The sequence below is a fragment of the Myxine glutinosa genome, chromosome 1, assembly GCF_964187855.1.
Source record: "Myxine glutinosa chromosome 1, kmMyxGlut1.1, whole genome shotgun sequence".
NCBI classification, from domain to species: domain Eukaryota; kingdom Metazoa; phylum Chordata; class Myxini; order Myxiniformes; family Myxinidae; genus Myxine; species Myxine glutinosa.
This window is the reverse complement of record NC_136261.1, coordinates 65995535-66022213: the sequence shown is the minus strand read 5'-3', so window position 1 is coordinate 66022213 and position 26679 is coordinate 65995535. Positions and strand designations below refer to the sequence as shown.

The 26679-nt window shown below is 49.2% G+C and overlaps 1 protein-coding gene across 2 annotated transcripts in view; it reads right to left on the bottom strand.

Moving 5' to 3' along the window:
• LOC137424739 (T-cell surface glycoprotein CD4-like) overlaps nucleotides 1-26679 on the bottom strand; it is a 66478-nt gene that overhangs the window by 8744 nt on the left and 31055 nt on the right. For both annotated transcript variants that reach the window (XM_068112510.2, XM_068112501.2), the window contains exons 3-5: nucleotides 20032-20265; nucleotides 19633-19902; nucleotides 17322-17561 (exon numbers count right to left, since the gene is read on the bottom strand). In XM_068112510.2, coding sequence (XP_067968611.2) covers nucleotides 17322-17561; nucleotides 19633-19902; nucleotides 20032-20265 — 744 coding nt within the window. The remainder of the gene's footprint in view (nucleotides 1-17321; nucleotides 17562-19632; nucleotides 19903-20031; nucleotides 20266-26679) is intronic.

Genomic DNA, 26679 nt, shown 5'->3' with positions numbered 1-26679 from the left:
TGATCAGAGATCAAGCCATTGGAGAAGAGGAAAGATTTCATATCCGAAGCAATGATGGATTCCATGACTTTGCTGATAATTGGGAGCAGGCTGATTGGTCTGTAGTTGCAAGGATCTGTTTTTGCACCTTTTTTGTGTAAAGCGGTAATGTTAGCTGATTTCCAGGATGCTGGCAGATGACCTTGAGCAAAAGATAGGGTGAAAAGAACAGAGAGAGGGTGAGATAGAGCGGCAGAGCAGGATTTTAAGACCCGTGGGCTGATGCCGTCTGGTCCAGTTGCAGAATCAGAGTCGAGGTTTGACAAAAACTCCTCCACCTTGTCAGGAGAGAAGGACACAGAGTCCAGGAGCAGTTGGGTTCGACTGGGAAAGGTGGGAACAGAGAGAGATGGGTTTGGGACTAAGGATTTCGAGGCGAACACAGAGTTGAGGCATTCGGCTTTGTCACGTGCGATGTCAACTGTGTGGCCATTTGAGGTAAGGGAGGGGATGGAGGGGGAACAAACACCAGAAACGGATTTGACCAGACGCCACCAGGATTTGGAGGAAGGAGACAGGTTTGAGAGTTCATTCTTGAGTGAGGAGAGATAGTGCTTCCTGGCACTCCTGAGGGTAGACACACACTTGTTCCGAGCTTGGTGGAAGGAACTGAGATTTCCTTCAGTTGGATTAGCCTTCCAAGAGGCAAAGGCAAGTTGTTTCAGGGCAACTGCCTCACCACAAGATTCAGTGTACCATGGACGGGAGGAAGGGTAAGACAATTGAAGGCGAGATGGGATAAATCTGTGCATGAGAGAGATCAGTTTGCTTTGGAAGAATTCCCAGGAAGAATTGATGTCAGAGGCAGTGGAGATGGGAGACCAATCCAGACGATTGATGGCTGCTTGAAGACCGTCCCAGTCGGCCTGAGTGAAATGCCAGACTCGTCGACGCTGAGGAGGCTCTCTGAGAATGGCCAGAGAGATGTCCACTTTGACAAGCACATGATCAGAAGAACCGATTGGAGCAGAAGAAGAGCAGCAGACATTAGCAGGGAAGTTTGTCATAACCAAGTCTAGAAGAGAAGATACTCCATTGGCTGAGATCCGGGTCGGGAAATTGACAGATTGTGTCAATCCCAGTGAGTCACAGAAGTCCTTTGCTGAGGTGCCATGACTAGTGAGAGAGGAACCCACACCCAACCAGGTGGCATGATGACAGTTGAAGTCACCACATATGAGGAAGAGAGAGTTGGGATGAGTGGATAGAAGTTGGTCCATGTTGTCAGACATTGAAATGTAGATGGAGTCATCACTGTTTGGGGGACGGTACAGAACACATATGAACAAAAGGTGGGAGCGGAGAGGAAGCCGTAACCAGAGGTACTCCTGCGGGTGAGGAGGAAAGAGAGCAGTGCAAGGAGAGTGAGGAAGAGAGTTTTTGACAAAGATAGCCACCCCACCACCAGGCCGAGGCTCAGGTCTATCATACCGGAGGAGGGAGTAACCAGGAAGAGATATTAAGGAATCAGAGACATCTTGAAGGAGGAAAGTCTCTGTTAAGCAGATCAAGTCTGGATTGTCAGAAGCAACCTGTATGGAGAGATCAGTCAGGTTTGAGCGAAGGCCCCGGATGTTTGAGGTCCATACCGTTAATGAAGAGAGAGGGGGAGCATCGGGTACAGGACAGGGGAGGGGAGGAGTAGGGTAAGATGAAGGATGAGAGGGGGAGGTAGGGAGAGCAGTTGATAGTGTTTCAGATGTTGCAGAAGAGTTCCAAGAAAGGGAAGGATGTGGAGGATGAAAGGTTTGCTGGTGAAGGGATGCGGCACAGTGAGGGGTTGTTTGAGGGGGGGGGCAGAGGAAAGTAGAAGGTTTGGGGGGGTGGAGGTATGAGATAGAAGGGAGACGAAGTGGGGAGGAGGCAGCTTGGAGGAGGAGGGGGGAGGAGAGAGAATTGGAGAGGAATGGTATGGGGGGAGAATTGAATGGGAGGGATTGGGGGGGAGTTTTGAAGGGCAGGAGTGAGGGGGGAGTTTAGGAGGGGAGGGGCAAGGGGGGAGTTTTGGAGGGAAGGGGAAAGGGGAGAGATCAGGAGTGGAGGGGCAAGGGGGGGGATTAGGAGGGGAGGGGCAAAGGGGAAGTTTAGGAGGGGAAGGGCAAGGGGGGAGTTCAGGAGTGGAGGGGCAAGGGGGGAGTTTAAGAGTGGAGGGGCAAGGGGGAAGTTTCGGAGTGTAGGTGCAAGGGGGGGGGATTTGGATGGGAGGGGCAAGAGGGGAGTTTAGAAAGTGGATGATTAATGAAAGACGAACATTGATAACAAATTGGGTTTGTTGTGATTTTCAAGTTAGCAATCCGGTTCAGGATGATGGAGGAGGGATGGAATGAATGTGAATTTAGACCATGTAGTGAGGGAGACGTATAAGATATTGAATTTCTTTTTTTTGAAGTGGAATGAGTTGGAGAGGAAATTGAGAAAAGCCTTTTAAATAGGAAGAAAAACAGCGTGTTGTAATATACCACTGAATAAAAAACAGAAGGGGAAAGGTTAAACATATTTAAAAATATTTAAACAGAACTATGAACAATCTTATATGCACAAAAATACCAACGGGGGGAGAGCCGAGAGGGACCACCACGAGTCACGTGAACAGGGCAAACGGTGGATGGCAAGGAGATAATTGGGGTGGGGCGAACAGCACACCTGGACAGAAAATACAGGATGAGACAACAGTACACGTGGAGAAAATAAAATAAATGTTTTTGGTTTTTTTTTTTTGGGGGGGGGGGGGGGGTGGGGATTTAGAACGTTAGACAGTATTATGTTCGGGGTAGAAGGGAAAAAACCAAGAGCCAAGCAAAACACACTTAAGTTAACAAAACACCGACGGGGGTACAACTACAGTACAAGGCCACACACGAGGAGCAGAACACGATTAATTAAATACGAGTTACAGGAAATTCAAACCAAAACTAACTATAATCAAACAATATCACATGGACGATAAAATAACGAATTGAAATTTGACAATCTATCTGGGGAAATGGGGGAGAAACACGTGGTCGAAGAACGAACGAACGAATAAGAAAGAATAAACGAATGAGCACAGAGAAGGTAATGTCTTTTTTTTTTGTTTTTTTGAGTTGAGATTTGCAAAAGGAAGTAGGCTTTGGGGTGGAAAGACTGCGAAAACAGAGAACGAAAGTTATTGGATCACAAACGACAGGCGCTGAGAGAAAAACAAAGCCTCAAGGTTGTACAGTGTACACTGTACAGGGCCTCGAGACGACACGAATTAACGCGATTTTCAATACAGGTATGAAAGATTTGCACCGAAAATCTTTGACGGGACAATATACGTACATACACCATAAAAGAAATACAGTTATAACGAAAATACAAATTGGAACAATGACTTAACTTCGATTTCGATGGAGAGCGTGGAGACCTGCGAAAAAAACGAACCGTCGCCAGCAAGACCGGAAAACCGTCTTGTGCCTATAACATCGACGTTATAGGCACAGCTGCATCTAGGCATTGTGTAACATCGACGTGGCTTTTGTTTTAATTAAAACTTTTTGTACTTGTTTTTATTATGAGCACCTCGTTAATCATCTTCAAAAAGGATGTTATATCCCATTCAAACACCCAGTTTGCATTCTTGCAATCTGTTGGAGGTCCAGGTGTATGCATACAAAGTTTGGGGCTGCTAGGTTTCATGGTTTTGGAGTGATGGAGGAGACAGATGGACAGACGGATGGACACTGCCTTTTATTATTATATACACAAAGAATTAAGTTAAGCACCCCCCCCCGTTTTTTTACAACCTCGCACATTACAAGTTTGTTGTCGTCAAAACAGTGTAATATACCCATGATATTGCTATATTTTCTGGAGAAGTGATATTATGGTCACATAAAAACATAACAATCATGCCGTTTTCAATATTTTATTCTGAATAATTTAAGGTGAAATTTTTTGGGAATTTTAGGCATATTTTCACCTCAATTTAAGTATGGAGCTATAGGTCCATCACGGACAGTGTGGATGACGTTTATGTTTTCTAACGTACAGTCATTGTTCTGAGAAGACCTCTAGCGATCTTTGCGTCAATAACGTGTGTAGGACCCACGTGATCGGATCACTGACTCAACCCTACGTCTCATAGACCCTGTAAGCCGTCGTATGCGTTGCTGTGGCAGGTTGTTCCATTCCCGATGTAATGCACGTTCCAATTCATCCAGATTGGCTATTGGAGGGACCATCTTCGCAATTTGTCGTCCCAACATGTCCCAAACGTGCTCGAGGGGGTTCAGGTCAGGACTGTACGCAGGCCAGGGGATGGTTGTCACAGCACCTTGCTCCAGCAAGGCTCGGACGCGTCTCGCACGGTGAGGCCTGGCGTTGTCATCCATGAAGATGGGTCTGCTGGCGAGGGTGTGGTCATCGAAGTGCGGGATTACGGTGGTATTCAGGATTTCCTCGGCATATCGCTCTCCGTTGAGGTTACCTCACACAGTTATCAGGTCCAACTTACAGTCATGGGAGAAGCATCCCCAGACCATAATCGAGCCACCACCAAAGGGTACCGTTGGTTGAATGTTTTTAGGTGCATACGCGGTGTTTTTGTGGCGCCACACCCGAACACGCCCATCTGTCACGTACAGCAAGAACCGGCTTTCATCCGACCAATGAACTCGCCTCCAAGACCGGATGTTCCATCCACGTCGCGCTAGGCACCATGCCAAACGCTCCCTCTGATGTCGTTCGAGTAGCCTTGGATGCTTGATCACTCGTCTTGACCTTAAACCGGCCGATTTCAGGCGGTTCCTCACGGTACGGTGACATAGCCTTCTGTTGGGCAGCCAGTTGTCCTTCAGGACATGGCTCGAGGCGAAGGGATATCGTCGCACCAGTCTCAAAAGCGCTCTATCTTGGCGGACTGTTGTCACGCGAGGTCTTCCAGACCTTGGGCGGTCCTTCACCGCATCCGTTTCCTGGTGTTTCTGCACCAACCGACTGATCACCGAATGGTGGTAACCAAACGTTCGAGCTACAGCTTTTCTGGACATTCCGGACTCGATCATGCCTATTATCCGCCATCGTTCTCCGTCCGACAACCGTCTACGAGCCACCATTACGAGAAAATGACCATGTAACCCCCACACGAGCTCAGGCGTGACTTGCAATAACCCGTGATGATAGTGCATTTACAGAAAATCACGACCACGTGGATGATAACACGTGCTGCACGAGCGATGGGCGTCACAGATGAGTGCACTCATCTGCATTTCATCAATGGATAATTGCTAATGTCATACCAATCATTATTTGATCTCACATACCTTAGAATATATGCCAATGTATACATATACACAAAGAATATATATTAGGGGGTGCTTACCTTAATTCGTTGTGTAGGGGTGCTTAACTTAATTCTTTGTGTATATATACACACATTATCCCGGAGCGTTTGCCCAGGAAAGGCGAGAGGGGGCGTGGCCGAGCGTCCTGGCTGCGGCCTGGCAAGTTGAGGGCGAGCCTGCCCGGGCGTCCTGGACGAGCCCGGCATGGTGATCGCTCCGCGTCCTTGATAGGTGCAAGGCGATTGTGAAAACCCAGCGGTAGCCGCTACACACGTCCCCCCAAAATCGACTTGCACCAGCAGGGTCAATTTGAGGGGGGTCCTGATGACCCGGCCGAAGCGACCCCTGGCGGGTAATGGGGGGGGGGGGGTCCGGTGTGGTGGTGGGCGGTCGAGTGGGGGGCACCGTGGACGAGGGGCGGCCTCGCCGCGGCGGAAGGGCCAACCGTGGTGGTTGGTCGACGTCCACGTGCACCGGCTTGAGGCGGTCCACCACAATCCGGTCCGACCTGCCGCCGATGTCGATGACGAACGACTTGTCGTCCCGTCGCAGGACCCGGAAGGGCCCGTCATACGGCGGCCGGAGTGGCCCCCGATGTGCGTCGTGACGCACAAAAACATACTCCGCTGTGCGAAGTGCTGGGGGGACGTAGGACTGGGGGTCACAGTGGTGGGATGTTGGCACGGGGGCAAACCGTCGGGCGGCCTCCTGGAGGTCCGAGCGCTGGTGAGCTGCGGACCAGGAACTGGTAGCGTCGGGCACGAATTCGCCCAGGACGCGTAGCGCCTGGCCATAGACAAGCTTGGCGGTGGATGCCTGGAGGTCCTCCTTGGGGGCCATGCGGAGGCCCAAAAGGACTCATGGCAGCCGGTCGGCCCAACCGCCGTCTTGAAGGCCGGCCATGAGCGCGGCCTTCATGGAGCGGTGGAATCGCTCGCACAACCCGTTTGCTTGGGGGTGGTAGGCCGTAGTACGGTGGAGCTTGACCCCCAGGTTGCGGGCGACCATGCCCCACAGCTCAGAGGTGAACTGTGGTCCGCGGTCTGATGAGATGTCTGCCGGTGCACCGAAGCGGGCGACCCAGGTGGCGATGAAAGCCTGCGCCACTTCGGCGGTGGTGGTGGAGATGAGGGGAACGGCCTCCGGCCACCTGGTGGTCCTGTCCACCATGGTGAGCAGGTGTGTGAACCCCCGTGACAGGGGGAGGGGGCCCACCAGATCCACGTTGACGTGGTCGAAATGTCGTTCGGGCACGGTGACAGGTGCCAGCGGGGCCTGGGTGTGTCGGTGGACCTTGGCCCGTTGGCAGGCTGTGCAGGTGCTGGTCCAATCGCGGACGTCCCGACGAAGGCCGTGCCAGACGAATCATGCCGACACCAGCTTCTGGGAAGCTTTCCGGCCCGGGTGGGAAAGGCCGTGGAGGGAGGCGGAGATGCGGCGTTGCCAGGTGACGGGCACGATGGGGCGAGGCTGGCCTTGGGAGACGTCGCAGAGCAGGACAGTGTCCGCGAAGGGGATGTCGGCCAGGCGGAGGCCCGTGTCCGCCGCCCGGAGGGCTTGCACCATGGTGTCGGTGGTTTGGTCCGCCGCCACAAGCGCGAAGTCCACGCCCAGGTGGACCGCGTTCGCGCTGGCCCGGGAAAGACAGTTGGCCACAGCGTTGTTTTTGCCGGCGACGTGCCGGATGTCCGTGGTAAACTCCGATACGGCGGAGAGGTGGCGCTGTTGGCGGGCCGACCACGGCTCCGTGACCTTGGCCATTGCGTAAACCAACGGCTTGTGGTCGACGAACGCCGTGAAAGGTCGGCCCTCCAGGAGGTGGTGGAAATGGTGGACGGCCAGGTGTAGACCGAGGAGCTCACGGTCAAACGTGCTGTATTTGAGCTCGTTCGACCGGAGCTGCCGGCTGAAAAAGGCGAGTGGCTGCCTAACCTCGTTCACCCATTGCTCATGTACGGCGCCCACCGCGTAGTCGGAGGCATCCGTGGTGAGGGCGATGGGAGCGTTGAGCACCAGGTGAGCGAGCAGTGTTGCGTCGGCGAGGGCCCGCTTTGAGCTATGGAAGGCCGCGTCCATTGCTGCGGACCAGGCGATGTCGTGCTTGGCCGGCTTGCCCCGGAGGGCTTTGTAGAGGGGCCGCATGAGTTGAGCAGCGCGGGGCACGAAGCGGTGATAAAAATTCACCATTCCCAGGAATTCCTGCAGGGCCTTTATGGTACGGGGACGCGGGAACGTGGTGATGGCCTCGACCCTGGTTGGCAGCGGCACGGCCCCGTTCTTGGTGATGTGGTGGCCCAAAAAATCAACGGCCGTCGTGCCGAAGTGGCATTTGGCCGGGTTGACGATGAGGCCGTGCTGGCTGAGGCGCCCGAACAGTGTTCGGAGGTGGAGGAGGTGCTCGGCCCGGGACGTGCTGGCGACGAGGATGTCGTCCAGGTAAACGAAAAGGAACGGCAGGTCATGCAGCACGCCATCCATCAAGCGCTGGAATGCCTGAGCCGCGTTCTTGAGACCAAACGGCATCCGTAAGAATTCGAATAAGCCGAACGGCGTGATGACTGCCGTTTTAGGGACGTCGGCCGCCCTGACAGGTACCTGGTGATATCCCCGTATGAGATCAATTTTCGAAAAAAATGAGCCGTCCCGGCAGACGGGCGGAGAAGTCTTGGATGTGCGGGATCGGATACCTGTCAGGGGTGGTAGCGTTGTTAAGGCGGCGGTAGTCGCCACATGTGCGCCAGCCGCCCCCTGGCTTTGGGACGATGTGTAGTGGCGAAGCCCACGTGCTATCGGAGCGCCGCACGATGCCGAGGTGTTCTAAAGCATCAAAGTCGGCTTTGGCGACGGCGAGCTTGGCTGGGTCGAGGCGGCGGGCTCTGGCGTAGACCGGCGGGCCCGTGGTTGGTATATGGTGCTCGATCCCATGCCGTACTGCGACGGCCGAAAACGTCGGCCGTGTGAGGGCCGGGAACTCCGTGAGCAGGCGAGCAAACTCGTTCGCCGCCGGGAGGGCGCATGCCAGCTCGGTCGGCGCGGAGCTGCTCAATGTGCATACCAGGGAGCTGAAGGTTTCGGCGTTGATTAAACGACGCCGTTGGATGTCCACCAGCAGTCCGTGTGCGCAGAGGAAGTCGGCGCCTAGCAGAGCCATGGGCACGTTTGCGGTTACAAACGTCCAAGCAAAGCGTTGGCCGCCGAAGCAGAGGGTGACGTTGCGTGGGCCGAAGGTGCAGATGGCCGATCCGTTGGCTGCAACCAAGGAGAGGCCGCAAACCGCGGACTGCCTGTCCTGGGCAGAGGCGGGTATGTTGCTCAGTTGGGCGCCGGTGTCGCACAGGAAGCACCGTCCGGACGCTTTATCCATGATGAACAGTAAGTTGCAAGTGTGGCCGGCGCTCATGGCTGGTAATGAACGCCGGCCCGGCCATTTCCCGGCCTGCCGAAGGTGCACAGGGGTCGGCTTGTCCGGGCCTTCTGTCCGAACCTGGCATGATAGTAACACCATGCTTGGTCAGGTGGAGGCCCCGGTCGTCGTGCTGGAGGTGGTCGGCTCGGTGTAGCGGCCGCGAATTGCGTCGGCAGTTCGGTCGTCGACCGTGCCGGGTGCTCGGGCGCCATGGGTGTTGCGTCGGACGGCGGTGGGCCCCAGGTTGCTGCTGCGATGCGCTGGCCTGCGGCGGAGATCTTGTCAGCTTCCCTGGCAAGGGCACGGGGATCCGTGATCGTCGTGCTTGCCAGGGCGAGGCGTACCGGGCTAGGCAGCTGACGGAGGAACAGCTCCCGGAACAGGAATGCCGGAGAGTGCTCGCCGAGCAGCGAAAGCATGTAGTCCATTCGCTCGGAAGGGCGCGTGTCGCCGAGCTCGGGCAGGTCGAGCAGGCGCCATGCGCGTTCCGCCGATGGGAGGGCGAAAGCATTGAGGAGGAGCTTTTTAATCGCGCCGTATTTGTCAGCGGCTGGCGGGCTCTCGAGGAGGCTCAGGGCGCGGGCCGCGGTGGTTGAACCGAGCGCTGCTACCACATGGTGGAAGCGGGTGTCGTCGGCCGTGATGCCTCGCAGGGTGAACAGGGAGTCCGCCTGTGCGAACCAAACCGCCGCGTGAGCCTCCCAGAAGGTAGGCAGTTTAAGGGCCACTGCCGTGTCCATGTCGGTAGGTCACCAATGAAGGAGCTCGGGCTCCCACGTCGATCGGAAGAATGGACGCGACAAAAAGCTGGAATTCGTCCGAGTTGCTTTATTCAAACAAAACACTCACGTACTCTGAAAAGCCCGTTTATCGGGCAGCAATATATATACACACATTATCCCGGAGCGTTTGCCCAGGAAAGGCGAGAGGGGGCGTGGCCGAGCGTCCTGGCTGTGGCCTGGCAAGTTGAGGGCGAGCCTGCCCGGGCATGCCCGGGCGTCCCGACCGAGGCCTGGCAAGTTGAGCGCGGGCCTGCCCGGGCGTCCTGGACGAGCCCGGCATGGTGATCGCTCCGCGTCCTTGATAGGTGCAAGGCGATTGTGAAAACCCAGTGGTAGCCGCTACAATACAACATATTGTAACGATTTTGAGAAGTGTGTAACGATTTTGAGAAGTGTGTAACGAATTTGAGAAGTGTAACGGTTTTTGAGAAGTGTAACAATTTTGGAGGAAGTGTAACGAATGTGAACGTTACAATGTGAACGTTACAAACGTACAGTACCACCCTGTAATGTAAATAATGGTCGCAGTCAGCGTCCTAGTTAAATTGCATGAAAAGTACACGCAGGTCACGATATATCTTTTAAATAGTGTATTTCCTTATTCCATGTAGGCTAAGTATGTGTTTTCCCACTAGATTGACTTTGCATTGTATCAAACAAAATAAGCGTAGGCCCTTCCAATTTCCCCAAAACCTCCCTTCCAGTTGCCTTCCGCATTTTGGCCGGTTTTCTTCAAACCACCATTGGCCACGAGGTAAGGTTGGGGAAGAAAGGCGTGTCTCCACCTCGTCATGAGAGGGAAGGAGTGAACCAGCCCTAACAGCCAATCAACACCGCGGTGAGTGACCCGGTAGGCGTGGCCTCGGAGCCGGCGGCTTGATTTCGCCCGAGGTGATAAAAGCGACTGTAAGGGACTGCTTTTCCAGATGACTGGAGATGAGCTGGAGATGACCCTGGGAGAGGAGCAAAGAGGCTGCACCAAAGAGAGGCGGTGAGATGCGAAACGCTCCAAGCAAAAGAGGAGAGGTACTCGGCAAGGAGACCAGCTTTGGAGAGACGCGCTGAAAGGAGGGAGACGGCCCCACCCCAGAAGAGGAGCAGGTGTGCCGAACCAGCGCGTGCCGTCGACCACAGCGGATACACGACGAGGGTTTCCCGCCAAAACCGCGAGGAATTGCGAACGGCGGCCCCCCGACCTTGCCTCCATCTCAAGCCTTACCTGCCTGCATTATCCCCTGTGTAAGTGTGAACGTCCTGTCCTGCTCGTTTGTCTTGGGGCTAAGTAAAAATGAATAGTGTAAGTTAAGGATTCGCTGTGTTACTGCTTCTTCCATCCATTGCTTGTGTGTGTATAATAAAACCTGTTCTTCCTCCGTATTCTTCTTCTTCTTCTTTTTCATTCTCTTTCGGTCACTTTAGAGATTTCCCGATTGAATATCTGTGGGGCGATCGGGTCAACGTCGGGTGGAATCGGGTTTTAATCGGGGAGGAACTGTTCGGACGCGGTTAAATACACCACCGCTCGGTCAATATAACATCTAAAACCCGCGTCTGTAACAATTGGTGTCGAGGAGTTGGATTCGGACCTGGGACTAAATTTGTTAGGCCCAAATTTTGGAACACCAATTGTACTATTAGAGTAACAATTGGTGTCGAGGAGTTGGATTCGGACCTGGGACTAAATTTGTTAGGCCCAAATTTTGGAACACCAATTGTACTATTAGAGTAACAATTGGTGTCGAGGAGGGAGATCGGACCCGAAATCGGACCCGAAGCGCGCTTAACGCGCTCAAAATTACAAGCTGCCGAAATTTATTTTGTTTTATAAAGCAAAACCCGAATTTTGAGATCGCGCCATGGACAATCAAGGCGATCGGATGTCGGTGGGAGAGATAGACAGGGTGGAATCGACCCAGGACCTCGGGGAAATGTATGTGGAGGAAAGGGTGGAGGAGAGTAAAGAAGGTGTGGTTGAGGGGGTATCAGGCGCACGAAATGGCGTCCTCGCGCACGTGGGTGTAGCGGCACCAAATTTAGCCGCGGCCGTGGTCGCGGTAGCCGAACCCGAGATGCCAATGAATTGGACCTGTTTATGAAACAGATGATGGCCTTTATGGTAAAAACAGACGATAATTTCAAAGGGATGGAAAACAAGATAGGGGGCCAAATGGGGGTAATTAGGGACGAAAGGAGGGCTAACAGTGGGCGATTGTTAAACAAAATGGAAGCAATAACGAACAGAATGGGTGACCGCATGCAAAAATGTGGGGAGACCATGGATCGCATGGTGGGCGAAAGGGTCCCAGGGGTGCACGAGGAGGTAAAGCGGGTCGAAAAGCGCTGGTTGAGCGAAGCGGAGGAAAGCACGGGTACAATGACGGGGGTAGAAATCGCGACCCGGGGTTTGGAAAAGCCGGCGACCGATGAGGTAGAGGGAATTTTATTAAAGCCAACGGTCGTCGAGGTGAACAAAGAAATTATGGGTATAGTTGAAATTGGAGAGACCGGGGACTTAAAGTTAAAAGAGCAACAATCGGAGGAAGGAATGGAAATTGCTCAAAGTCTAAATGCACATCCTGATGCTGTACTCGCTAATCCAAATGGAAGTTTGCAGGTTTTGGTGCAGGGAGGAAGAAGAACCCCGAAGGTGAGACGTGCTGTATATTGTGCGGGGAGATTTTGTAAGAGGATGTTTAGCAACAAAAGAATTTTCGCGCGCTTGGGATCGAGGAAGCATCCGGGCGTTGGTGAAGGGTCCCGTGTGAGTGGAAATGGCACGCGTGGGAGGAAAAAGTGTGCGTCGGCGAGTGGGTGTGTTATAAAGTGTGGGAGTGAAACCGAGTGCGAGCGAGAATGCACGTCGGTGTGTACGGGGTGTGACACAGGGAGTGAGAGCAATACGGAGTGTACGTGCGAGGGTGAGTGTGACACGGAGAGTAAGGTGGTGGTGGAACGTGTGCGAAAAAGCACACCTGAATTGGTCATGGCGCGGGTGTGGGAGAACCCATGTGAGCGCGTTAGTGGGTGGATGCAAGAGTGCACGCCCATGGTGAGTGTTACGGAGGACGTAACGGAGGAGAGGTGTGGACCAAAGTGTGCGCGAGAGGTATGGTGTGTAACAGGGAGAGCGTTGGTGGAATGTACGGACAGCGTTGGAACGCCAGGTTTTGTGAGGGTGAAAGGGGTAGCGTATGCTTGTAAGCATGCAAGTAAAGCATCGATGGTAACCAGGTTAGCGGTTAGGGCGACGGATAGCCGATGCGAGCGCTCGGTGCGTGGGGGGGTGCGAGGCCCGGTGCGGGTCGATGCTGCGTCGCTTCTCTTCGAAGCGTCGCCGATTCGGGCTTGGCCCCGCCCCGCACGGTCGAGTCCGCGCTTTGTCGGGCGAGGCGACCGGTCCGGTTCGAGGGCGAGTGGGAGGAAGCGGAACGGTGCCCCCTCGTGGGGACGGGGTTCCGACCGGGGGAGATTGAGCCATCGGGCCCGGGACCGCAAGGTGCCGCGCCGAGATGGTGCGTGGAGCCTCGGTCCAACCAAACCACCTCCCTTGAACCGAAAGCCGGACGGATTCAACCTGCAGGCAACCAAACCACCCGAATTCATTGCTCGGCTTTACGAAGCCGAGTTTAATGATGTCATGACGCACCGAGGCTAGGATATAGCGGACTGTGATGATGGTGATCGTGATAGTGATAGTGAATTGATACGAAATTTCGAAAAGTGAGTAGAATTGGCAGTAAATGAAATTTTTTTGAATTGGTTGGCATTTGGACGAGCAAAATTTATAGTGAGAGACCCCCGATGTGGTGGGATGGCAAATCCACCATCCCTCACAGACGTGGGGCAAATGCGCAATAGCTTATGGGGTGTATGGCAGTGAAAACTAGCCCGGGTGGGTTAGGTTATATTGTAGGGATCTAGCGAAGATGACATTAGGTGACGTTAAGTTAGTTAGTGACTGATACCTGTAGTGGGGACGCAGGTAGATTAGTGTGGATTATAATGACGTGGGAGCGCAATAGTTTAAAGGGACGACTGGGAAGCGCAAGTTTCAGAGGGGAGTAGTTAGCTGAGATGATGCCGTGTGTGTGAGGATTGAACAGGTGAGAATGGAACAGGTGTGATTGCACAGGTGTGCAACTGAACAGGTGAATGGAGCAGTGTATGAGGGAGTAGTGGTGATTGCGTGTTGTGCTGACCAAATGGTCCAGGAAGAAAGGAGGGTGCAGGTGGCACCAGGTATGATTGCACAGGTGTGCAACGACAGGTGAATGGAGGACAGGTGTGTGGAATAAATGGTTGTATGGAATAAATGGTATGGAGTAGTGGAATGGATGGTCGTGGAGTGAGAATGGTGGAAATTGTGGAGTGGAGTGGATGGTGCGAAGGTGTGAATGGGGGAAGAGTGGACCCCCATCACGGATACCCGGGGCGGGTAGTGTAAGTGTTAGGTAGAGGGTACAGGTAAATTGTGGTTGGATATTGGCATCTGTGGTGCGGGTGACAGAATGGTATGTGGATGGGTGCGTTGGTGCTGTGGAAATGGCTGGGCGTGTAGCCTGTTAGTGTGTGTAGTTGGTTTGGGCACTCCACCACTGTGAGGATGTCGGCCAGGTGAGGCCGCAGGTGGGCTCTGGGAGCCGGTAGTAGTTGTTGTGGATGGGGCCCGAGGATCCGGAGGACGGACCCGGGTAGCCCAGTGCCAGAGGGCACCATGGGGTGACAGAGCCAGGAGAGGGGCTGTCCCCAGTAGTTAGGTTAGGGTGAGGAGCTAGGTAAGCTCGGGTGGCAACTACAGTGGTGGAGGTGTGCAGGTGGGTAGACCTGTTGGGAGAGGTACACGTCGCAGCCCAGAAATTGTGCTAGAGCACCGGGAGATGAATCGGGGGAGTGAGACCCCAAATTGAGAAGCACCACAGTTAGTCAATGGGAATTGGTTATTAGAACCCATCGTGTAAGTTAGCCAATGGATTGGCAGGGAAAGACCCCGGGTAGTGTAAAGTGTGTTAAAGTCATTTAGAGGATAGTTAGGATGAAGGATCTCCTCGCACCATCTGCATCCACTCACCTGAGGTGACAGGTACTCCACACCATGCCATGTTTTGATTATTTTTTATGATGCAAATGTTTGGATTGTGAGACGCATCATGACGTGGGTGTGACATTGTGCGTAATTCCATCTCTCCCTCCTTATGAGGATTGATGATGAATTGGTGATGGCAAATTTTGAAGTAAAGGGATTGTGGAGACGAATTTGGTATAGGGGAAATATGGGGAAGACGTGACAGTAGTGACGAATTTGTAAATGTGTAGATTTTTGTACATATGGGGTGAGAACAAGGGTAGGGTAGGTGACAGGGGGGTGACGTACGGTAGGGACGAGCTTTCTCACTTTGGCCTCCGTACGCATTTCACCTTGCATTGCCTTATTGACGTGTACCCTTGTGACCTTACCCCTCGCTCAATTGTCCTTCTTTTGTCTCCCACATGACCTGTGCGCCATTGGGTGCCGATGGGAGCGTGCGTGAGGTGGCCATTGTGCGCCCGAGATTCCCAGAACCAGCATGCATTGCGTTGATGTACCACTTTATGGACCGCTGTTCTGCGGCCAAGTACCACTTGATGGACCCCAGGTTCTGGGGCAGGGCACCTCTGTTGGAAACCGGCCATAGTGGCCAGGGAATCTTGCTTGCGGACCTCGGTAAGGTGGCACCTATGCCAAACAGGTGGACCACCCTTAGTTGGCCCCTGAGGCCCTAAATAAAAAATGGACACAAGTTGTGCTTTTTATTATTTCCAACTAGGCCGCATGAAGCCAGAAGACGTCGGAAAGAACATCGGCCCAGCAGAGAAAGAGAAGACCACCACCAGTTGTTTTGTTGTGTTTATTATGAGCCATGGTGACTGCGCACTGGATGGTGCTTTTGGGTGCTTTGTGGTGTTTGGTGCTTTTGGGTGCTTTGGTGGTATTGGTACTGGTGCATCGATGCAATGCGTGCTGTCTCCTCCCTCCCAACAGGAATTTCTTTCTCTTGTTCCCTAAAAAGAAAAAAAAACAAAACACAGGTCCTGGGTTGCGTTGTAAATAAGAAATCACGTCATTGTAAATAATGCTCCCCACCGTAAATGTATAGTTTGAGAATAATTCCGTAATTCGGTTAGCTGTGGGCTTGAGTCTGTTAGACAGGATGCAATGCAATAGGGGGACATACTTATTTGTGTTTTAAAATTGTCACACTCAGGGTCAGGTTAATTGTAGAGGGAATTACACCTACGTGTCACACTAAGTTAAAGTTTAATAGGCCCGAGGACGGACCTGAAGAAAGGGGGGTGCAGTGTAACGATTTTGAGAAGTGTGTAACGATTTTGAGAAGTGTGTAACGAATTTGAGAAGTGTAACGGTTTTTGAGAAGTGTAACAATTTTGGAGGAAGTGTAACGAATGTGAACGTTACAATGTGAACGTTACAAACGTACAGTACCACCCTGTAATGTAAATAATGGTCGCAGTCAGCGTCCTAGTTAAATTGCATGAAAAGTACACGCAGGTCACGATATATCTTTTAAATAGTGTATTTCCTTATTCCATGTAGGCTAAGTATGTGTTTTCCCACTAGATTGACTTTGCATTGTATCAAACAAAATAAGCGTAGGCCCTTCCAATTTCCCCCAAAACCTCCCTTCCAGTTGCCTTCCGCATTTTGGCCGGTTTTCTTCAAACCACCATTGGCCACGAGGTAAGGTTGGGGAAGAAAGGCGTGTCTCCACCTCGTCATGAGAGGGAAGGAGTGAACCAGCCCTAACAGCCAATCAACACCGCGGTGAGTGACCCGGTAGGCGTGGCCTCGGAGCCGGCGGCTTGATTTCGCCCGAGGTGATAAAAGCGACTGTAAGGGACTGCTTTTCCAGATGACTGGAGATGAGCTGGAGATGACCCTGGGAGAGGAGCAAAGAGGCTGCACCAAAGAGAGGCGGTGAGATGCGAAACGCTCCAAGCAAAAGAGGAGAGGTACTCGGCAAGGAGACCAGCTTTGGAGAGACGCGCTGAAAGGAGGGAGACGGCCCCACCCCAGAAGAGGAGCAGGTGTGCCGAACCAGCGCGTGCCGTCGACCACAGCGGATACACGACGAGGGTTTCCCGCCAAAACCGCGAGGAATTGCGAACGGCGGCCCCCCGACCTTGCCTCCATCTCAAGCCTTACCTGCCTGCATTATCCCCTGTGTAAGTGTGAACGTCCTGTCCTGCTCGTTTGTCTTGGGGCTAAGTAAAAATGAATAGTGTAAGTTAAGGATTCGCTGTGTTACTGCTTCTTCCATCCATTGCTTGTGTGTGTATAATAAAACCTGTTCTTCCTCCGTATTCTTCTTCTTCTTCTTTTTCATTCTCTTTCGGTCGCTTTAGAGATTTCCCGATTGAATATCTGTGGGGCGATCGGGTCAACGTCGGGTGGAATCGGGGAGGAACTGTTCGGACGCGGTTAAATACACCACCGCTCGGTCAATATAACATCTAAAACCCGCGTCTGTAACAATATTTTATAGTAATAGAAATGAACATGCTCTGTTGAATTTTATCCCATATTGTGTATAATTGCAAACAATATTGCAAACGTTGTGAAGTCATAATGCAGATGATTGTTGTAATTAACGACTACAGTTACACTGTTACAGTTTGCCTAGGTAAGAACACAATTCAAAATCCCACCTCAAAAAAAATTTCCAAAAGACATAATTCAGTGCGGATTTTAAACTCCTTACCTTAAGAAATTCTCAAAGATGCAAAACGTACCTTCTACGATTGTTTGTGAGATTGTTGTGATAATTCTTCCTGATTCACCGTAAAGAACACACATCCATTTTCTTGGGTCTTCAGGAGCAAATGTGAGAGTGAAACTGGAGTGGTTTGTGACATCATGATCGTACGTTTCATGGCGCCATCCGAATGTTACATCGGGTACAGGATGTGAAAGATCACATGTCAAAGTCCGTGTAGTACCTTCAGAAGCACCTTTGTTTGGGGTCACTGTGGCTGGTGGTGAAAGTGTTTTATAGTTCAATTTATTTATTAATACAATCAATTAAATCTGTATCAAACACATAATTTAATCTTAATGTGGCATGGTGAATGCCGTAGATTCATAATGTATGGTTATTGGTTGATTGGTTCTTTTGCTTTTCGAGTTGATTTTTTTGAATTCACCTCAGACATCAACGTTTGAGTTGATGTCTGAGGTGAATTTGATGAACCGATTGTTACCGGATGCAATGACTCATCAAATGATGTTTGGAAGAATTAAAGTGGTTACGCTTCAAATTTAGAGTTCTACTGCTATTTAATTGATCCATGTTCATTTTGATTGTGAAAAATAATTCGGATTAAAATGTTGAGCCCGGTGGTGCATTGTGGGTCCGCACGGTCGAAGAGTTCTTGTCCGACGCCATCTTTGAATTCCAGGAACGTGTGGGGTGGGCTTTGATTGTTCGGAATATCTGAAGAAACTAGATGGTATTCATTGCATACTTACCCTGTGCCAACTTGGTGTGAGCCCACACTTCTATTTTTGAACGTTTCTTTTTTTTTTATCCAATATGGCTGCCAGACCACGTGAGCGATGACATCATAAATTTATATCCTCTAATATAATTGGTGCGTAGATCATGCTCTATAAATATGAAACTGATCTGTCGAATTATGGCGTCATAAATAAGGTACCGATGACATGATTAACATATCTTATTCCCCATGGGGATTACTTGACAATGAGCCATGTTTAGATTTTTCCATCGAGTGGTTTGGGGGATATAGAGATGTAACGTTTTTGCAAGGTGTCCGTACCACGTGACCATGACGTCATAATTATGAATAAAACAAGTACAGATACATTCAAAGTACTCCGCCCCTATGCCAAATAAATAAATATCCTCCAGCGTGGCATTGCCGGGATGCCTTTGGCGGCCGGCAATACCGCCGTGCAGCTCACAGAGACTATATTTGGAAGTTGACGTGCACAATAATTGATTGCTTACTTGCATAATTAAAATCAATAAAAGATTGTCATAAAATATTTTCTAAATCAATTCGCTAATAGCATAACTAAGCCACTAGTGCTTCATCAGAAGATGTATCTTTTAGAAATTTTATTAAATAAGTCATTCATAAAAAAAATTAATTTATTAATCAATAAATATTTAATCGATTAATTGATTGATCAATAAATCAAAAATACCCTTTACAGTCAAATCACTTGGTCATTGTGATGTCCAAATATCAGCTTCCTAGCTCAAAAGGTGCCTGAGATATTGCCCAGATGAGAAATAAAATAAATAAATGATTAATAATAAAAATAAATAAATAATAACAACAAAGATTTAAATAATTGATCAATTTGCTAATATAACACATAAACCACCACCATTTCATCCGAATCTGAAACTTTAAAAAAAAACTTTTTCTGTCATTAATCGAATAATTAAATAATTAATCGATTAATTGATTAATCAACAAATCAAAAATAGCCTTTACAGCCAAATCACTTGGTCATTGTCATGTCCCAGCTTCCTCGCTCAAAAGGTGCCTGAGATAATGCCCAGAAGAGAAAGGAAATATATAAGTACTTAATTAATCGATAATAATTAAGTAACGAATCAATTAATTGATTAATCAAAAAACAAAAAATATTGTTTTTGACGAAGTACTTGCTCACTATTGTGCGCAAATTTCAGCTTCCTAGCTCAAATGATGGCTGAGATATCGCCCGGACAAACAAACAAACAAACAAACAATAAAACAAACAAACCACCAGAGTGAAAACTGAGTACTCCCTTTCAGCGTGCGTCATTGCCGAGCCCCCTTTGGTGCCCGGCAATGCCGTTATTCAGCGCCTGGAGATGGCAGAGCAAAGGAGCGGTGTACAAAAACTATACAGGTGGAGGTGCTCCTATGGTAAAATTTTGTGTCAATTGGACCAACGGTTGCCGAGAAAATAAATTTTTTAAATGCAGACACGCACATACGCCACATGTACCCACGTACACAAACGAATGCCTAAACCAACTTTCCGTTTCGCAAGCACAGGGTAACTCCAGGTGGAGCAGCTTACCTGTGACGATGATGATCGATATATAATAAATATCCCGATCAGATCGACACTCGTAATGTCCGGTGTCCTCGGGACGAACATCGGAGATTCTAAGTGAGAAATCCTCGGTGATTGTGAATTTCCCATTTGTTTGTTCATCTCGATCCTTCATCAGAGATTTTGATTCATTCACTTTATACCATCGAGTGCTGTGATGATTCACACCTGGTAAGGTGATGTTACTGTTAACTGGAGTTATAAAAATACTTCTCTTTACACCATCATGTGATCCTGTAAGAGAGGGAATGGGATGTTTAATAACACGAGAAATTGAATGTTTAATGTTAAATAACAAATGTGAATAAAAGTGAAGTTAAAGATAAATTATATAATAAGACAATAATTAAATAATTATCTCACGTTTATAGACGTTGATAAAGTGATTGATGGTGAGACGGGTTTTGTTCATTGTGGAGACGATGCAGGTCCATTTACCCCCATCAGTGATCCCCATTTGTGAAACTTTCATTTCCTTTCCTTTTCCTACCGACAGTTCCCCCCTCATCCACTCCACGTCAACATCAGCACCAGAAGAGATGCTGCACCTCAAGGTGGTTTCACTACCTTCCTCTACCGGGTACTTCGGGCTCGTCACTGTGTGAAACAAAACATTATATACTTCGTCAATGTAAACCAACTTTATTAAATTGTCATACAAATTAATTAATATAATGATCATTATTGTTATGTTCATGTTGTCAGAGACAGTAGTTAGTTTAAGACCTAGATATCGTTTATATTTGGCCATATTTTAGAACATTTCGAAAATGTAATGTGCTATGCATGTGGTTAGATTAAATAGTCTTTTTTGCAGTTCACCCTGGAGGCCGAACCTTGTCCATCTTCGACTTTTTAGTTTAAGATATGTCTTCTAGTGTTCCACCAAAGTCAAACTGGGCTAGGCCGGGCAAGTGGAGAGATCGGTATGTACATCACCCGCCCTCCTACCTGGATGTGGTGGGGGAGGGGTTGGAGGACTCCTCACAGCTTTCCATCAGTGAGTGAGAGGGGAACCTCAGTTCATGTGCGAGCCTGGATTCGTCAGCCTCTGTGGGACCAGGTTCTCACAGCAGGAGCACCAAAACACTCAAGATGAAAAAAAAATCGTGGTTGGTGATTGGTGGACCCTTTGTGGTGGAAAGATCCCCCCCACCTCCGACCCCCATCATCCCTTGCATCCAGTGGTTGGTTGGCTTTGGGTGTGGGGGAGGGAGGGGAGCGGATGCTTGCTGTATGGCGTGAGTGAAGAGGAAAAGTGCACATACCTAGCTGAGCCGGGCTCTTGGCTGCTCTTTGTTCTTGGGACGGCTATCACTCCATGATAGTATCATGCTTCACTTGTATGTACAAGTATGGCGTCCTCATTTATACTCTGGTTTGCTGTCTTATACCCACTCGCTCTTCTGTCAGCAGGTATAGGTTATACAAGACCCTGGGGTTCTTCAACCTTTGCTTTCCCTTCTGTTGTATAGTAAGTGACAGCAAAAGCAGGCAGTTCACCTCAATAGTTTAATGGCGTTTCTTCTCCAACCCTTCTCTGGCTGGTTGTAATGGTAGAACCCAAGTGAGAGCTATCTTGTCATGCATTTGGCAAGTAATACAGGACCTAATGGCAATTCCTAGTTGGGAGTCTGTCCCTGGCCACCAGTAGAGGTCACGCAGTTTAGTTCTTGCACTTCCTTGTTGCGTATCATGGGCAAGTTCGCTTAACTTGGGTTGAAGTTCTGTCGGCACTATCACACTGTGAGTGTCACAAATTAAGCAATGTAGAGCCAGTTCATTCCGAATGTGCAAAAGAAGGGAAGTACATTTGGGTCAATGCACTTTGCATTGCAAGGCCATACTCTTGAGACATATTTTCCACCTTGTGTTCAACAGAGCATCTGTTACAAGTATGCTTGAATCGTTCCACAGCCACAGCAGAGAAGTCACCGGACACAAGAGCCACCATTTCTACATCCGGTTCATGGTAAGGCTCTGTGGTGGGAAGTGATAACCGAGATAAACAGTCTGAAGTCACATTTGCATGGCCAGGTTTGTGTACAATTTTATAGTTAAACGACAGTAAGCGTGCAGAACAACGTGCAATTCTCATTCCAGCTCGACCAAGACCTTTCAAAGACATTAATGTGGTCAGTGGACTGTGGTCTGTACGCAGGATAAATTTCCGACCCCACAGGTAAGTACGCCATTTCTCAGTTGCCCACATGCAGGCAAGTGTTTCCTTCTCCACTGTTGGGTACTTGCGTTCGCATTATTTGAGTGTTCGTGAAGCAAATGCTACTGTTTTCTCTGTGGAGACCTCATGAAGTAGAGTGAGCACTGCTCAGAGTCCATAATCTGACATATGTGGTCAGAGTAGGGTCCAACATAGCAAGTTCAGGGCTGTTAACAATTATTCTTTTCATCCTTTCAAATTGAGTGTGTGCAGCATCGGTCCAGGAGAAGTCAGCATTCTTGTGCAGTAGTAAGGCATGGAAAGGCTCCACAATGCAGCATAATTGTGATTTAATTTGGAGTACCAAGAAGTTAAACCACGAAAAGAATGCAGAGCAGAGGCGTCCTTTGGGGGTGATCGATGCTTGTGCTACTGTCACGACATGTTCTGCTTTTGGACTCGTGCCAATGTCTGAGATCATGTGACCCAGAAAAGAAAGTTGTCTTCCTGAAGTGGCATTTCTCAAAATGCAGTTTTAAGCCCGCTTTATCAATATGATGCAAAACAGCTTTAAGGCGTTCCTCATATTTCTCAGGGAACTAGGCATATACAATTGTCATCTAGGTTACACGAGATGTTCTCCTGTCCAACTGAGATCTGTGACATCATTCGCTGGAATGCACTGGGAGCAGAGACAAGACCATAAGACATCCGGCAATAACAGAAACGTCCATTTGTGTGATGAAAGCCATAAGGTCTCTTTCTTTTTTCATGCAAGAGCACTTGATGATATGGACTTTGAAGATGAAGAGTAGAGAACATTCTCGTTCCACAGAGTTCTGGAAAGACCTTCTCAGTATGTGGGGGTGGATGACTGTCTAATATGATTGATTTATAGGGCTCACAAATATCAATACACTGTCGTATCCCTCCTGTTTTCTACTGTGTAACGACGATAGGTGAAACCCATTCAAAAGAGAATTCTCTCAATGATATCTGCCTTGTTAAGTGTTTCAATTCTTGAGACAGTATCGCGGACAGCAAAAGGTAAGCGACGAAGCTTCTGCTGGATTGGCATCACATCAGGCCTTGTCTTTACTCTGTGCACAAATCCTTTTGCATAGCCTAGAGTTTCGATGGAGTTAGGTTTAGATGTTTCACAAGCGGATGTTTGGTGAACAGAGATGCTTGGCATTGATGCTGGGGTAACAGATCCGTTGACCATATTCGGTTTGAGAGCAGTGAAGAGGTCCATGCCAAGTAAAGGTGTTCCAGAAGGCACAATGACGAGTTCAGCATTTGCAGATCCACAACGACAGCATGTTCTCCCTTGGTGTACCTTTTGAGCCTGTGAAAATATTGGCTTTGCAGGTTCATTTGAAGTGTTCCTGTGTACTGCATCACATCGGTATTGCTTCCCTCTGGGACGTGCTGGTATTGTATTTACAACATGGAACTATGGTGGCATTCTGCATGTAATTGCTGTTGCTTCTGCCATAGCTGATTGGGTTTGGCCCACCACTACAAGGGCTTTCTGCAATGTAAGCTCTGGTTCCAAAAGCAAATGTTAATGTGTGCAACCTGCAAGGGCTTTTTCTACGAGCTGATCTCTTATCATTTTGTCTCTAAAAGATCTCTAAACTCGAAATTAACCACAATCTCACATAAAGAAGCAACAAACTGAGCAGTCGATTCATCCGATCTTTGTGCTCGCTGACAAAACCTATTTTGTTCAAAAACAATGTTCACTTTTGACATGACAAAGGCTGATGATGCCATGAGAGCCATGCACGGGATGTGAAATCAATTCCGAATTCAGAACAGAACAGTCGATTTTCATAGCCTAAAGTTGGTGATATGCACTGTGAAGTTACAGAGTGGAGAACCTTCTCGTTCCACGGAGTTCTGCAAACTCTGGTTCGCGGTAAGGCTCTGTCATGTGAAGTGGCACACAAGATAAATAATCTCCATTTTCCATCACATTTTCATGGCTAGGTTTGTATACAATTTCATCGTTAAATGACAGTAAACGTGCAGACCAATATGCAAGTCTCATTCCAGCTCGACCAAGACCTTTCAAAGATAGCACAGTGGTCAGTGGATTGTGGCCTGTATGCAGGATAAATTTCCAACTCCACAGGTGCCATTTCTGTGGGGTCAGAAATTTATGCCATTTCTCAGTTGCCCAGATGCAGGCAAGTGCTTCATTCTTGACTGTCCACTGAGCAACTGGGAGGGTATGGAATAAACACTTCCCTTCAGCTCCGAGGCAGTGTATAAGCAGTGCTTGCTTCCTCACATCAGAAAGTGCCTCCTCATTTACTACCCGCACAAAGTTCTTGAACAGACGCATCCAAGACGTAAAAGGTATCAGAGGCTCACCCAGACTTTGTAGGAATGCAACCGGTGGTGTAAGCGCAAGGTAACCATCCTTGTCGCCAATACCTTGTATTACCATAGGCAGTTCAGTTCAACAACCTCTTCTCCAACCCTTCTCTACACATCAATTCCTGTTCAGCATCATTTCCAGTTCATCGTGCATTCATTTGTACGGTACCTCAAATTAATTCATCAACTCCAAATTCATCAAGTACCATTACCACACCATGTGTGTGTGTGTGTGTGTGTGTGTGTGTGTGTGTGTGTGTGTGTGTGTGTGTGTGTGTGTGTGTGCGTGTGCGTGTATGTCCATCCACGTCCATAACTGGGGTAGTCTTTCGTGTGTCATTTCAATCTTTGCGTGTGGGGTTTTGTTCCATGGTCTTTTTAATTTGTTTTTGATTTCTTCAAGAGATGTGTGTGGTACACCGCATGATCCTGTCGATTTAACTGTCTTCATTTCTAACCGGTGAGCTATTAGCCCCTGCCAGACTACGAGTTGACTTTCACCTTCTCCAGCATTGGTCCATGCGAAACGTTAATAGGTTAAGTATCCTCGGAGTTATCCTCTGCTTTCGTCACTAATTGCCTCTATTACAGTTATTGGAAGTTGGGATCCATGCAACATTCGGTGTCAGGATTGGGATTCTATTCTCATTCCTCTAGACTCTCTAGAGGGTTTTTCTCCAGGAATGGGGAAACAAAGTTGACAAATTAAAAGTCGACAGAGGGATGGAAATTGAAGGAAATATTGTCGTGGAGCTCCATCGTGATAGTGCAGATGTCAACTTGCTTCAGCCGATCAAGTGTTCATCCAAGTAATGAAGCAACATGGGGAGCTAATGGGCTAGGTGCAGGAGATAGGGCCTGCAGAGGTGTACTTTGAGCCTGCAGAGGATAGGTTAGAGCCCATGGAGGGTGAATTACAGCCTGCAGAAGATAAGTTGGAGCCCTTGGAGGGTCAATTAGCACCTGCTGAGCATGCATGAGCGCCTGCGGAATGTGATTTACACCTGAGGAGACATAATTGGAGTACATTGAGGTGCAGCTAGAGCCTGCAGAGGCTGGGTTTAAGCTCATGGAGGATGAGCTCGAGCCTGAGGAGGGTAAGTTACAGCCCACAGAGGTGAGTTAGAGCTCACAGAGATTAATTTAAAGCCTGCGGCTCACAGAGAGTTGGTATTAGCAGAAGGTGATTTAGTGCCCATGGGGATTGAGGTCGTGCCTGCAAAGTCTAAGTTGAAGTCCCACACAGCCAAATAAAAGCAGGCTATACTGGAAAAGGGTCAAATGGAACCCATTTGGATGATTTAGGTTTTGAAGCTATCATGAAGAAGCAGTTGATCACTTGTGACAGTGGGATAAGCGAGAAGATTGCTGAAGTGCAAAAGTGGCTGAGGGACATGGATTGTGTGTCTGTAAGTCAAGAGGTAGTGTTGACCCAGAGACCATTGCTGGCAGCCTTATTTTGGTACCGACTGTATGGCTCCCAAAATAATGAAGAAACAATCCATTGGGAACTTGATCCACCTGTTGAATTCGGCCAACCAAGGGATAGTTTCACCAGCGAAGGGAGAAACAAACCCCCTAGTCAATCTGGATGGGTCAATAGGCCTGAAGGTTTTCCTGACGATTTGTCAGATGCCCAGCTCAATATTTGCACTCAGCTGGACCACAGAGTGTCCCTTGTGGCAGTTCTGCATGGTGGTCAAAACTCATTGGGGTGAAAAATCGGCCACAGTCCTGGGTTGATTTGGCCAAATCCCAAAGGCGGTACCCACAGGATTCCTGGAGCTGGTACCCTTTTTGGACACCTGTTATAGGTGGTATCGGAAGGGCTACATGGAGAGGTATTTCTGGGCTGCACCTTGGTGGCAGTACCTCCAAACTCAGAGGCCTGAGGAGGGAACTGCCTAGGAGGTTGGATCTGCAGCCTCTCCTTGAGCCACAGGGAGCGAGTGATGGGATTTCCCAGCATGTGACAACAAGCCAGGTTGGATGGTCCAACAACCGGTGCATCTGTGGAATGGTGACAACCAACCAATCAGAGGACTAGACCGGTGCATCTGTGGAAAGTTATGCTGTTAGTACGTTTTGACAAAGTCCTGGTTGCCATTTTACTTTTTTTTGTATGCAAGCAATGGCACAAAGGAATTTTTTTTACGATGTACGGCAGGGAACTAAATACGGATTATCAGCCTAGGAGAAAGTATGGTGATGTAAGATTTGTGTGTGGGGAAATTGTTGGTGTCTCTAGGTGGTACAAACTCCTACTGAGAGAAATGTGGAGTTTTTGCTCTGCCTCGCATCCCCTTCCTCCAGGATGTGAGTGGAAAGATAATCCGGTAAGGGGAGCATCAGGATCAGTCAGACCAGAGGAAGAAAGGCCCTTCGTGACTATGGATAGAATACATACCTCCCATTCCTCATTCCAAAATCATCTCATTCCAAAATGATAACTCCGAGGATCG